This window comes from Hylobates moloch, unplaced genomic scaffold, assembly GCF_009828535.3.
Source record: "Hylobates moloch isolate HMO894 unplaced genomic scaffold, HMol_V3 SCAFFOLD_11, whole genome shotgun sequence".
Lineage (NCBI taxonomy): Eukaryota > Metazoa > Chordata > Mammalia > Primates > Hylobatidae > Hylobates > Hylobates moloch.
The window spans coordinates 93,964,575-93,978,644 of record NW_026652286.1 but is presented as its reverse complement, the minus strand read 5'-3'; the positions used below and the strand labels follow the sequence as shown (position 1 = coordinate 93,978,644).

General features: G+C 47.4%; 1 protein-coding gene across 1 annotated transcript in view; it reads right to left on the bottom strand.

The window, feature by feature from the left end:
- LOC116477078 (tubulin-specific chaperone cofactor E-like protein) overlaps positions 1-14,070 on the bottom strand; it is a 171,086-nt gene that overhangs the window by 40,248 nt on the left and 116,768 nt on the right. Inside the window, exons 18-19 of the mRNA XM_032167736.2 lie at positions 8,723-9,324; positions 628-1,189 (exon numbers count right to left, since the gene is read on the bottom strand). Of these exons, the coding sequence (XP_032023627.2) occupies positions 628-1,189; positions 8,723-9,324 (1,164 nt within the window). The remainder of the gene's footprint in view (positions 1-627; positions 1,190-8,722; positions 9,325-14,070) is intronic.

Sequence of the window (14,070 nt, the reverse complement as noted above, 5' to 3'; positions counted from 1 at the left end):
GAGGCATAAACAGTAAAGGTAGCATTACCACTGCTTTATGGAAGGGGAAACTGAGAACCAGGGAGGAAAAGTGAATTGCCCCAAGGTCACACAGATCCTTAAAGACAGAGTAAAGGCTAGAATCCAGGGGCTGTAATTCCTTCTCTAACGTACTCTTAATATTCTGCTCTGTTTCATAAACATGAAGACTGAAACATGACATATATGAATCAAATAGAATAATATGCTTAGACAAAGCATGCGGATTATTAACACAAGGATGGGCCCATGAGGTGCTAGAACTTAGTAACTAATCCTTCTTTCATTAATCTCTTGTTAGCATTCTATTGTGAACTTTGTGCGTCCAAGTGCCATGTGTGATACTCTGTGATTTATATGCATGATCTTATTTCATCCTCAGGGTAACCCATGAAATAAGTGATATTAACTCCATTTTACCAATAAGGACATGGAGGCTCCAGGAGGTTACATGTCATGCTTCATTCAGGTAACAAACTCAGTTCCAAAGTACATATCCTTATATTGCTACTCAATTTGCTCTGACTTCTAGGGAGTTGGAAGACTGGCCTTCCCAGAGCAATCAAGAAAGAGGAGAAGCTACAAGGAGGGACAATGAGAAGGACTCACCGCAGGATGTGTAATTCCTCCAGCCAGTCACCGTAATCCCCTGAGTCTGGCAGGTGCTGGCGTAGTTCTGCAGCCAGCTGCAGGCGGTCTGCACCGCGCCCCCATCAATGCAAGAGTCAAACAGGCAGTTCTTATAGAAGAAGGTGGGGTTAACTTTGCTGTGACACTTGGAGAAGGCAGCGTTCTGGTTGGGGATCAGGCTGCACTGCTGCTGCACTTTGGCGAAACCTTCCACCTTGGCACAGGACGGACAGCGGTCCCCACAGCCCACCTGGCAGAAGATGTCCCTCTTCACCCAGCTCTGCCCAAACTCATTGACGCTCGATGCAAGCAGACCCATGGGCATCTCCAGGTCGTCGTCAGGGTTGCCGTTGTAGCGGCCACACAGACCATAGGTGCTGTTCTGCATGCTCCGAGGGACTGTGATGGACAGGAAGGTCTTCCAGTCATATACAACCTTCAGGCCAAAATCAGTTTCCACCACCACGTGGAAGCCAAAGGAAAAGATATTTATCTTCCCTTGCCCCAGCTTCAGGGGCAGATAGAGCCGTTCACTGTTGACCTGTAAGAGGAGAGATGAGGTGGAGAAACACAGTTGGCCCAGAGATTTCCCAGCTCTTCCCCTAACAATGAGTCTCTTGAAAGACAAGTCCCAGAGGGAAGTTTGAGCAGGTTGAATGTAGTCTTTGCATGTACTGTTGTTTATGTCAGTCAACTATTATTATTAGGATTTGAACAGATGCAAATGACTATCCTTGGTACACTAATATACCTATTTATTTCAGTGCCTTCTGTTTCCATAGCATTATTTCCCCCAGGAGTTCAAATTGTTTTCTCCAAGGTAATGTAAAGGTAATAAGAATTCAATTAAACTTTAGACTGAAATACTAAAACATAGAACTCTTGTGTTTCTATTTCTAGCTCTACCGTGGAATTTATTTTAGGCAAGCCCCAGTGTATTAATTCCTTTGAGATTTCTTTTTTCTTGAAAGATGGCTTCACTTTGCTGTTCCCTCTGTCTGAAATGCCACTCTCCACCCGTCAACATCCCTCTCATCCTCCAGACCCTGCTCTAATGTCGCCTCTTCTGTAAGGCAAGATTTTCTGAGCCCGTGGTCAGAATTAATCACTCCCTTGTCTAGGTAACCAGGGCAGGTTATTTATACTTCTCTTGTATTCCTCTCTACCGCTGGCCAGGATCAAGCCTGCATGCACTGTATTGCAGCACACATCACAATCTGCCTTATGTTATGGCTGGGTGTACACTCTTCCATCTCACCCACAAGATTATGGGCAACTTGAGGGCAGGAACCACATTTTATTGATCTTTATGCCCACCTTCCCCTCATTACCCCCCAGGCACCCAGCACGATGTCTCCGATGGAGGGGGCACTTGACATATGTTTCCTCCCACATATTTTTAAATTCAGACAAGAGGGAAATCCCTTAACAGTAAACTCCAGGACTGCACTGCCCTTGAACTATTTTGACTCAGAGGAGCCAAATCCTATAGCCTGTGGCCAGGTTAGTGCATGATGGAAGACAGAGACAGCCAGCTTGCTCACTGCAGCAAGGGCTTACAGGGGAGGTGGTTTGCCTTGTGGGAGAAGCAGGTGTTTTAAGATTGCTCTCTGACCAGAAATCCCTTCCCCCAACCTCTTTCCTCTCTCTGTTAGCTGACAACCCTTTCCACACCACTGCTCCTCCCTTGGTTCAGACTCTTATCACCTTTCACCATGACTGTAGTGTACTCTCCTCACTTGTCTCCCTGGCCCCAGGATTGCACCTCCATTCAGTCACTACCGCCACGCCAATAATCTTAATGCAATTGAAAGCAGTTAATCCAATACTGAAAGCCCTCTCCAGGGCTTGAGTAAAGTGTCTGATATGCTTAGCACATCACCCTGGGCTCTCCTGGAGCTGGCCCTGCCTCTCACATCCACCCCACTGGCTTCCTGCACACCAGCAACACCCAACAGTTTGCAGTTCCCTAAATGAACCAAGCTGTGACATTCCACCCTGCCATTTCTTGTGCTGTGAGTGTGAAGGATGCTTTCTGTGCTCCACCAAGGGCCCCCAACCCCAGGCCCTGCATCTATGGGCTAATGATAACTCACAGCTGGCCTTGACCCCATGGGAACCACTTTACCCAGAAGATTCTGACCCCCTAATCCAAGGGTAGCCCTTGGCCAATGACTGGCTGGCACTGGGAGTCAAGTGCCAGGGCTCCCAGTAGCCCAGGATAAAGCTGGTCTGCAGCTTGGACCACAGCCCTGCTGAGCTCTCTGGCCCTGGTGCTATCCTCACCTTCCCAGGTTCTAGGGAACCTGACCTAAGACAACAGGGATGCCCTTGACCCCACCTTTTTCCTGGGGCAATGTTCACCCTTCAAAACTCAACTATCTGCTCTTCTGTGAGTATTTGTTGAGGCAGAATTCATACATTCATCCAGTAGACATGGATTTGGCACCACTGAGTGCCAGACACTGTGCTAAAGGCTGGAATAAAGCACATACGGCCTTTCCCTAGGAGTTCACAGGCACGTGGCAGAGGCAAGTATACAGACAGATAACAATATCATGTGATAAAAGCAATGATAGAGGTAAACAGATGCACAGGCACCAGCCTCAGCCTGGGCACAAGATCAGGGCTGCCTGCAGAAGACAATGCCCACACGCGGTCTCAAAGAAGGAGGAGGGGTTGGCCAGTCAAGGAAGAGTGGGAGTGAAGACAAGGGAATTCCAAGTAAAGGGCTCAGCCCCAGCAAAGGCCCAGGTAGATAAGGGGAAAATATCCTGATAAATATGAATAATTACAGCAATTTAGTGAGCTGGGGCATAGAGTGTGGCCTTGGGAGTGGTGGGAGATGAAAAATGGACAGGTGGGGAGGGCCTGGATCATGAAGGGCCTTGTATCCAATACACACATGGCAAAGAGGCCCATGAGATAATGCCTGCAAAACACCCATTCGTTTTGGAAAACAAAAACATCAGCAATCTTACTAAGAGAATTTAAGTAGGAAGATGAGGCCAGAATTTGGATTGCAGAAGCAAATAGCAAATAAAGTAACAAACAGGAGATTCAGAAGCAGAGATGATGCTCTTAAGGAGTCTGGCCAGAAAGGGAAGGAGAGAGATTGGATTGAAGCGAGTGGGGAATTGGGGGCAAGGCTTGTTTGAGAATGAGCATGTTTGTGAGTTGAAGAGAAGGACCCTGTAGAAAGACACAGAAGGGAGAGACAACAGAGGGCCAAGATCCCAGGGAAGGCAACAAAGAGGTGGCACAGGGAGAGCGGCCATGGGAGGAGAAGAGATGCCTCATTCTTGGCACCTGGAAGGGAGGAGGCGGAGAGGATGCAGTGACAGTCATTTAAGTGACAGGGTACATGGAGGGTGAGAGGAGGAGCCAGATCAGGTCACAGAGACTCTGATCTGTCCTGAAAGCTCACAGTGAATAAAGTAAAAGCCTTGCACTCAGAGGCCGATCGGTGCCAGCTGGCTTTTCTTCCTAAGTTACCTTGCATTCCATATTCTTGGCTACCTGATGTCACTCAGGAGGCAATGCCTTGGGGAGGCAATATAATTGGATGAAGCTAAAAGGTTTGCAAATTCTGCCATTGCCAAGGAGAGCCCTGAGAAAGGAACACCCTCGACTCAGACAGGCTCGGCTTCTCTGTGTCTCAGAAACCCCACGCATGCTGCCTCCACCCTGGCACCACTGCCCGTCCTCTCTGTCTGTGAGTGAGAAATGGAGGAAAAGAGGGAGCTCAGAGGCAGGAGGTCAGAGGAAAAGAGAGAGGCTAGAATGGCAACAGGCTTGATGGCTGGAGGAGGAAGTCGCAGAAGACGATGAGAAGGTATGGGAGGAGTGGGGGAAAGTGTATTTCAAATATTTAAGTATTGGAAATAAGACCACATATTAGAGTTTTTGGAGAGAGTTTTCCTTTAAACAACAGACCTTGACCTAGTTCTCCAGCAAGGTCTTCTACGGCAAAGTCTCCTCGCATCCCTCAGTTTACTACCCACCTTGAGTCTTCACCAATATTTCCTTTTCCTAGACACCCTCACCTCATTCCTGGCCTGGCAAGTGTAATCCTCAAGGCCTCAGCTCTAGGTCTCCTCTTCCAGGAAGCTCTCCCTAAGGTTCCCCTGGCTGATTTAGGTAACCCCTCCTCTGTGCTCTCATGCCCTCCATGAGCAACATTTTTGCAGCACTTCATGTTACATAGACATTAACTGCTAATGTCTGTCTCTTGCACTAGACTCTAAGCTCTCTTAGGACAGAGGCCAGGTTTGATTCATTTTTCTACCCCCAGGACTTGGTAGAGAATAGGCATCAATACAAGCTCATGATACTAAACCAAGCCAGAGTGATGCTCAAAACCCCACTCTTCTCTGATGGCCACCTGACTGGCAATAAGTGATAAAGACACAGGCTATTAGAGCCCTGAAAACCTCCCTGTTGGCCTGAACCATGTCAGACTTGGCTGCGATGAAGCCTGAGAGTGGGGGCAGGAGCGAGGCAGTCTCTGTTGAGCTCTGGCTGTGGATGGCTGAGATGGGCTATGGCGGTGCTCCCAGGAGTGCCTCACCTTCTGCAGCTCACCACCCTACCCTGTCTGGTCTAGAGATAGCACATTTATTTCTAGCTTCTCTTGGCTTAGTGGATTTTCCCATGTCCTGTGGTGCTGCTCAGTGCAGGGAAAGGTCAGAGTCATAGAAGGACCCTGTGTCCCAAGGAAGCACTTTCTTATCACCCTCCATTTCTGAGGGCCCCAGCAGTGACCTGCACTCTGGGCTGTGTTTTACCCAGCACTTCATTTCACACTGTCATCCTGATGGCCATTATTCTTCAGGCTCAGGGAGAGATGATGACTAATAATAACATCATGGGAAAGCAAATGCAAATCATTGAATAAGCAGATCCTGCAATGCATTTTAATAATCTGAAGTAACTGTTAAATCTAGCCTCCACATCTCAGAAGAAAGGAACCCTCGATGCGCCCTGAACTTGGTCTTCTTGTCAAGAGTTGGAAAGCTGTATACTCTGTTTCCAACTTGCGCGCTTAGGACATCTCAGTGACTCAGAAAGAAGTGCCCTAGCAAGGAGTCCCCCCACCTCTTTAATCCACTTCTCCTTGATGCTCATTGTCTCCAATGACCCCCTATTGTGGGTTACACTGTGTCCCCCCAAAAGAAATGTTGAGGCCTTAACCCCCAGTACCTGTGAATGCACTTACTTGGAAATGGGGGTTTGTAGATATAATCAAGTTAAGATGAGGTCACACTGGATTAGGTGGGACTAACTCCAACGAACGGTGTACTTAAAGGGAGAAGGAGATTTGGACACAGAGAAAACAGGAGACACAGAGGGAAAGAGGCCATGTAAAGGCGGAGGCAGAGGCTGGAGTTTATGCTGCCACAAGGTGAGGAACATTGAAGATTGCCCACAGCCGCCAGAAGCTAGAAGAGAGGCAGGGGGTGGTGCTTCCCCAGGACCTCATGGGGAGTGTGAACCTGCTGCCACCTTGACTTTGGACTTACAGCCTCCAGAACTGTAAGAGAACGAGTTTCTGTTGTTTTAGGCCACCCAGTCTGTGGTATTTCATTATGGCAGCCCTTAATAAACTAATTCACACCTCCCCTCTCCATCTCTCTGTGAGGAAGAAGTCAGCTGTGTGGTTCTCCGGGCTTGGGACTTTAGCAATAAGTGCATTTTGTGAGATTGGGGCAGAGCACATGCCTGGAAGGAGAGCTAACCCACTGGGGGCTTAACCCTAAAGTAGAGGGAAAGGGAAGGTAGAGACAGTGGGGAGTGGGTTATTGTGAAGGAGAGGGAAGGGCAGCAAGAAAGAAGAGTAGGTGAGCACTACTCAGGACACCAAGTCTATACGTGAAAAGAACTGGGGGGATGTCTGAAACCAACATGCGTAGCCTCAGATGTCGTGGTACCTAAATGCAGAGTGTGTGTAACACAAGGCAGAAAACACAATTCATCATAAACTAGATGAGACAGGACCCATGAACAGATTACATTTTAAAAGAAAAGAAAAACGTGAAAGGCAGAAAGGCCGAAGAGCACCGAATATCAGGGAGATAAGTAACTGCATGAAAACACCCAAATCTAAGGGTGGAAAGATATCGCATACGGAAACAAAGAGTAAAGGACAAATACGATGCAAGCAGCGTGGGCAAAACGATTGATACATTTGTTTTAACATAAGATGAAAATGGATAGAGGGAAGTTGTTGTAATGGGTAGCTTTGACTATCCAAACATCTAGAAATCTTATGTGGCTAAAAGCCAAGCCTCTGACACACTCCTAACTTGCCTCAGTGGCAATGTAACCTCTCAGATCATTGAAGCAGTAACTACCACTGTGACAAAATCACGGGAACCCTGGAAGAAAGCGGTTATTGTGTCATTTCATTCATTCATTCATTTTTTTTTTTTTTTCCTCTGACAGAGTCTCGCTCTGTCGTCCAGGCTGGAGTACAATGGCGCAATCTCGCCTCACTGCAATCTCCGCCTCCCGGGTTTAAGCAATTCTCTGCCTCAGCCTCCCGAGTAGCTGGGATTACAGGTGCCTGCCACCACACCTGGCTAATTTTTGTATTTTTAATAGAGACGGGCTTTCACCATCTTGGCCAGGCTGGTCTTGACCTCTTGACCTTGTGATCCACCTGCCTTGGCCTCCCAAAATGCTGGGATTACAGGCGTGAGCCACCGTGCTCAGCCTCATTCATTCATTTGACCAGTGTTTCGAGTGTCACTAGGTGCAGGGGGCTGCCCATTCATTCAACATAAAGATGAATTAGGTATGTATGGTTCCTGCCCTTAGGCCCATGATTAGAGGTGAGAGCACTTTAGACATGAAGATCACGAAAAATACAGCCTGATGAATGTAATAATGGCTACTGGAATAAACTGTTAGGAGGAGCAGAGAGGAAAACAACTGGGATTTAGGTTTGTGGTGTGCAAGCAAGGGAAGAGGACGACACAGTGAAATTGCTCCCTTAGATGATAAAAAGGTAGATTTTCAATAAACATGAAAGATAATTCAAGAGGCCTGGGAATCTCTCTTTGTCTGAGAAGGAAGTTGAGGAAATCCCGAGGCAGGAAAAGAAGTCAGTATAGTTGCCCAGGGAACTCTTTAGTTAGGTTTAGATAGTTTAGTTCAGTATAGCTCAGAATTTTTAAGAGAATGTATACAAGATGAAAAGGAGTGTCTTTAGAGATAGAAAAATTATGACACAGACCTGTGATAATAATGTCAAGAAGGCAAACACCCTAAATCAGCTCCCTAAAATGCTAAAGCCGAGGCTGCCGGCTTGATCGTTAGCATTTCAAGTCATGTGCAGAGCAGGACCCTGGAGAAAGAACGGCTGGGCCTGTGGCTGGAGCTGATGTCTGCAGGCCAGGAGTGCACAGAGCTCCTCGGCCCCGCTGCTCCTGTCTTTGTGGTCAAGGAAGTGCTCTTTGGGTGAAAAGGGTGAGAAGCTTAGAAAGAGGGAGTTGAAGCCCAAGTGAGTAAAGGGATTGTAAGGGAGCCCCAAGTCCTCCAAATGCATGTGAGACTCATGAACTCACAGATCCCGTGGGAGCCAAAAGGGAGACCAGGAGAGATGGACGGAGGCCAGAACAGGTGAATATCACCCTGATCTCAAAAAAGGGAAGTGGGTGGACAAGGACAATAGCATCAGTTAGGGAGGCCTAGTCTGTGCAAGGTAGGTGTTTCTTTTCCAGATGGAGTGGCCAAGCTAGGAGGTTAAGTGACTGCCTGTGGTCACACAGCAGCCACCAAGCAGGGATGCTAACCTCGGTCTGTGCTCTCTCCAACATGCTCTGCTGCCATATGAAAGGCACTGCTTCCGGAGCTGGCTCTGCCTCCTAACGGTGTATGTGACTCGGGCAAATCATTTTTTTCTCTGAGCCTCTGTTTCCTTCTCTGTAAGATGAAGCAACAGAAAATCTAGGGCCTATACTATGATTTTCTTTGGATTCCGGACCTGCCTGATTCAGCTGCAGCCTGGCTTGCTGACCGCATCCTGATGTCTCCACGATTCCCTCTTTGAGGGGGCCTCGTGACTACTCACCAGCACGGTGTGCTTGTAAGCTCGGTGGATCACGATGCTGTAGCCAAACACGGTCACGTCCACCTGCTTAACCCACAAGGCCAGCGACGGGTCCCGGTCCTCATTCTTGGCTGTGACAACAAACTTGGGGAAAGAGTCTGAGCTCGGCCTGCTTCCTGTAGTGCATAGGATGAGTGGGCAGCTGGTCTGGAAGTCAAAGGGGAAGCCATCAAAGGTGAGGTAGTGGCCGTAGCCTGAGACGATGCAGGAGGCGTCAGTGCGGGCTTGGCAGTAGTACAGGCCACCCTCCTCCATGCAGTACTCATCATCCTTGCAAGGAATGGTCTCACAGTGGACGCTGTTGTCTGTGCCATTGCAATAGCAGAAGATCTGGCAGTCCAGGTCCACCCAGAAGGTCTCATTGGTGGCAAGTTGGTGCCCCTCAAAGTTGCAGCCACACTCACTCCGCGTGACACACTGGCTGCCCAGTAGAGCATAGCCCTCATCACACTGACATCCCTCAGAGCAGCTATCCACGCAGATGGGGCCCAGGGCAAGGGTCTCACAGGTCTCTGTACATGTGATACACTCCTCAAAGTGGCTGTTCTCTGGGCACTCCAGTGCTGCAGGTGGTCAAGGAGAAGACGGGTTTGAGAAAAGGACAAAAGTCAGAGACAGAAGTGTGTGTGCATGCATGTGTGTATGACTGCATGTGTGTCTGTGAGTGCATGTGCATGTGTGCATGCATGCATTTGTGTATGCATGCATGTGTGTGTGCGTGCGTGTGAGTGCATGTGTGTGCATGCATGTGTGTGAGTGCATGTGTGTATGTATGAGTGCATGTGTGTGCACACATCTGTGCATGCATGTGAGTGTGCATGTGCACGTGTGTGAGTATGCATGTGTGTGATTGCATGTGTGTGCTTCTGTATATATGTGTGTGGTCTTATTTGCACAGTACAGTGAGCTGTACTCATCCTCATTTGGGAGATGCAAGTCCCAGTGGCACCCCTTCATTCACACACTCTGCTAGGGCACCTAGCTTTCCACATAGAAGGTTTTGAGTCTAAGACCCAGAATTGAGCACCTGCTACACGCCAGGCACTGTCCTAGGCACTTTTATGTACCTTATCTCAACAACCTGGAAAGTAAGGTAAATCTTACCATTCTTATCTTACAGGTAAGGAAACTGAAGTTCAGTGATTTAAATAAATCTAACTAGTAAGTGCCAGAGTGAGATTTAATCTGGGTCCACTGACTCAAAGACTCTGGAGAGGGAGCATTGTATGTTTTGGGACCACAGAGACCTGTGGATGCTGCTAACTTAACTCTGGGATATTATTTCATGTCTTCAGAGCTTCTGTTTCCTCTTTCATTAAGTATGAACCACATTTAGCTAGCACGGTTGTTTTGAGGGTTAATAATCTAATCTATCAAGAGGGTCTCCATCAATGGTATGCCCTTTCTCCTCTTTGCACCTCCTTCTATTACGCAGACAGGCTATATGTAGGTATTTTTACTCTGCAAATTGGCTTGTAGTCTCTCCCTTTGTCTTTCATTTCTCTGTTCCTGGTGCCCTCTGGCCTCGTCCACCTCCCCATCATTCTCTGCAAAGGAGGTCATCACCCCGCAGCCCCTTTGCTCATGCGCTTTCCCCTTCCTGGACAGCCCCCCACCCACAAAGCCAAATCCCACCCATCCTTGAAGTCTCACTTCAAATTACCCATCTTCTCAGAAGCCTTCCTTGAAAGATCAAGTCTCTTGGTCAAAAATCACAGCACACACTTGTAATCCCAGCACTTTGGGAGGCTGAGGCGGGTGGATCACCTGAGGTCAGGAGTTCAAGACAGCCTGGCCAACATGGTGAAACCCCATCTCTACTAAAAATACAAAAAAAATTAGCCAGGCGTGGTGGTGCGCACCTGTAATCTAAGCTACTCAGGAGGCTGAGGCACTAGAATGGCTTGAACCTGGGAGGTGGCGGTTGCAGTGAGCAGAGATTGCGCCACTGTACTCCAGCCTGGGTGACAGAGTGAGACTCCATCTGGAGAAAAAAAAAAAAAGCACATAAAATGATAACAGCACGGGATGCTCACCATGTAGTGGTGGGCATACTTCCCATTTCTCACTATTACTTTAATGGGTCACAATCTGCCAGGGGCAGGGACAGAACTCAGGAGCACAGAAGAAGCCCCCTACAAGTCTGTGCAATCTAAAGATCGGCAAAGTCCCCATCATCTTCTGGGAAAATAAGATCTCACCTTTAAAAGTTTCTTTGGCTCATATACATACCATCACTCCTTAATACTGTTTTACAATCCAAGGACACGGAGGATATTACAGAGAAATAAATCACATGGCAATAATAGTTCTGCCCACAAGTACAGATACAACAGTTCTGCACTGTGGACTGAAAGCCAATCATTTTTTCCTCTGGGCTAAAGGACTGTCTCCACTCCCATTGACTACAATATCACACGGCTTTGGAGTTGAAGGCTAGTTCAGCACTGATTATATATGTCTGCATAGAGGGATTTTCACATTTGTCTTTAAATTATGAATGTTCTAACACTGACTGCAGATTTATGGTGATAGCAAATAACATGACTTATTTAAATGGCTCTCATTTTATGGCTTATTGTGTTGTCTGAATTTGTCTGAAAGTCTGGAACATACAGACGTGGAGTAATAAAACTTCCCCTAGGCCCCAGAATGCCTCTGTGAAATTATTTAATTGGGCAGCCTGGCTCTGCCAACAGGAGGGCCAGTTAAAAATATCTGAACACAGAGGCAGCAGTTGTCTCTCTCTAGGTTCAAAGAAGATTGTGTTCCTGATTCACAGCTGTCGTCCAGTTCAATCCCCACTATGCAAGACTCCGACCAGATTAATCCCTTAGTGCTTGGAGGCCTGATGAATCAAGTGCGCACTATCCAGTCCTTCTCGCCAGATCCATGTACACAAGATCTAGATGAGACATCCTGAGGGGAACATCTCAAGTAGGAGCCCTGGCCCTCAGCCCAAGAAAGCCATGTTCCATGTGACTGCTTCTGCCCACAACTTCCCTAAAAAAGACACTGATAGAGCTTCCTCCAGGTCTGCTGGCCCAGATGAGGGATAGTGAGAATCTTTTCTCAGTAGCTGTCACATGCAGGGAAACAGGGAATATCACCATCATGCCCTGCTAACTTGGCACACATGACGCCACCAAACTGTGCTCCGTGCAGCACAAAAACAACTCAGAAACATCCCCTGCCGGGTAGGAGTTAGCAGTCTAAAAGGACGGCACTGAAGTGGCCTGGCAACAGAACAGGTTTGGTATGGGGGAGACTCGGCCATCCTGTAGCATGAATAAAATACAACTGGGAGGGTCGGTGTGGGAGCAGAAACAGAGACCGTGTTGGATAAGCTGGAGATAGGACAAAAGAGGATATAGGGAGGTGGATGGAAAAAAAGACTTTGGGAAAGTATGATAAGGTCCCACCTGATGTGGTGGCCAACAGAAACCGTGGAGGCTCTCCTGCTGTAGGTAGCTTCGGAGTCACAGCATCTGCTATTAGTCCCTCCCCGGGGGCTCACCAGGGACACAACTGCCCTTCTGAGATGAAAACCGCTAAGCTCTCCACATGCTCCTTGGATTTCCCAAGGTCAGGAATCATAGAGTTACAAAGATAGGGGTGTGTGTGTGTGTGTGTGTGTGTGCGTGTGCGTGTGTGTGTGTGTGTGCGTGTGTGTGTGTGCGTGTGCGTGTGTGTGTGTGTGTGTGTGGTGTTGGTTTTCATCTCTGTCTGTTGAAAGGACCTAGAGGCAAAGCAGAGACGCCCCAACAGCAATGGGGACACCTCCCTTACATCTTGGTTTCTGATAACACTCCCCACTCACCAGGGCTTCTTGGAGTCAAGCTGATTCCAGCACGGGGCAGGGAAGATTAAAAGATGAGCGTGAAGCACCCTGTTATGCCAAAAGGAAGAAAGTACTCAAAAAAATGACAGAGGCATGCTGAAGGGACACAGGAGCCAGCTTGAAGGAGCTCCTACAGGCCAATCCAGAGCAATTTTAACACCAAAAATAATTAATACATGGAAGATGAAATATAGATGAAATTTAGACCACTGGAAAAAACAGGCATCTATGTCCAGATTGATAAGACGACTGATAGACAGACAGATAGACTGACAGACAGGATATTTGCACACTCTTAAAGTATTTCCCCACGGGTTGCTTATTAGTTGCAAGGGAAAGCTCACAGTGACTCTGCAGCAGAGACATTTGACAACACCTTGACCAGGGAATCAACATGCACATCACCAATGAGGGGAGGCTGGACAAGATCATGCTTCTGTGTGTGCTGTGATTCCACGAGAAAAACCACGTGGCACCTGCCCGGGAGGCTGAGTGGAGATGCACAGCTGAAGCTCCTCAGGATGGAACATCAATCCCAATGGAGGGTCATTCTGTTTCAAAAAGCATGGAGGCTGTGTTCTTCAAAAATGCCCATATCAGAAAAGACAAAGAAAAACTAAGTCATTATTCCAGATTAAAGGAGACTAAAGAGATATGACAGTGAAAAGCAACGTGTGATTATAAATTAGGTCTGTACTAAGTGCCCCACCCAGGCACCCCCAAAGAGCCGTAAAGAACATTGCTCAGTCAACTGACAAAATTGGAATACGGATGTTAAATTACTGTATCAATGTTAAATTTCCTAAGGTTGAAAACTGTACTGTGGTTATGTATATAAATGCCCCTACTCTAAGGAAATACATACTGAAGTTTTATAGGTAATGAGGCATGAAGTCTGCAACTCATTCTCACATGAAGGGCAGGGAGGGAGGAAGGAAGAAACAGGGAAAGGGAGGGAATGATAAAACAAATGAACAAATGTTATTAATAGGTTAATCTGGGCAATGAGTATACAGGTGTTCTCTTATGTAGCTTTGAAATTATTTCAAAATAAGAAGCTAAGAAAAGAAACAAACTTAGGAGGAAATACAATGGGCCAGGTTTCTCACTCTCAGATAAAAAATGGAAAACTGGCCGGGCGCAGTGGCTCACTCCTGTAATCCCAGCACTTTAGGACACCAAGGTGGGTGGATCACAAGGTCAGAAGTTCAAGACCAGCCTGGCCAAGATGATGAAACCCCCGTCTCTACTAAAAATACAAAAAAAAAAAAAAAAAAAATTAGCCAGGTGCAGTGGCAGGCACCTGTAATCTCAGCTACTTGGGAGGCTGAGGTAGGAGAATCGCTTGAACCTGGGGAGGCGGAGGTTGCAGTGAGCTGAGGTCATGCCACTGCACTCCAGCCTGGGTGACAGAGTGAGACTCCATCTGAAAAAAATTAAAAAAAAAGGAAAACTAGAAAACTCAGTG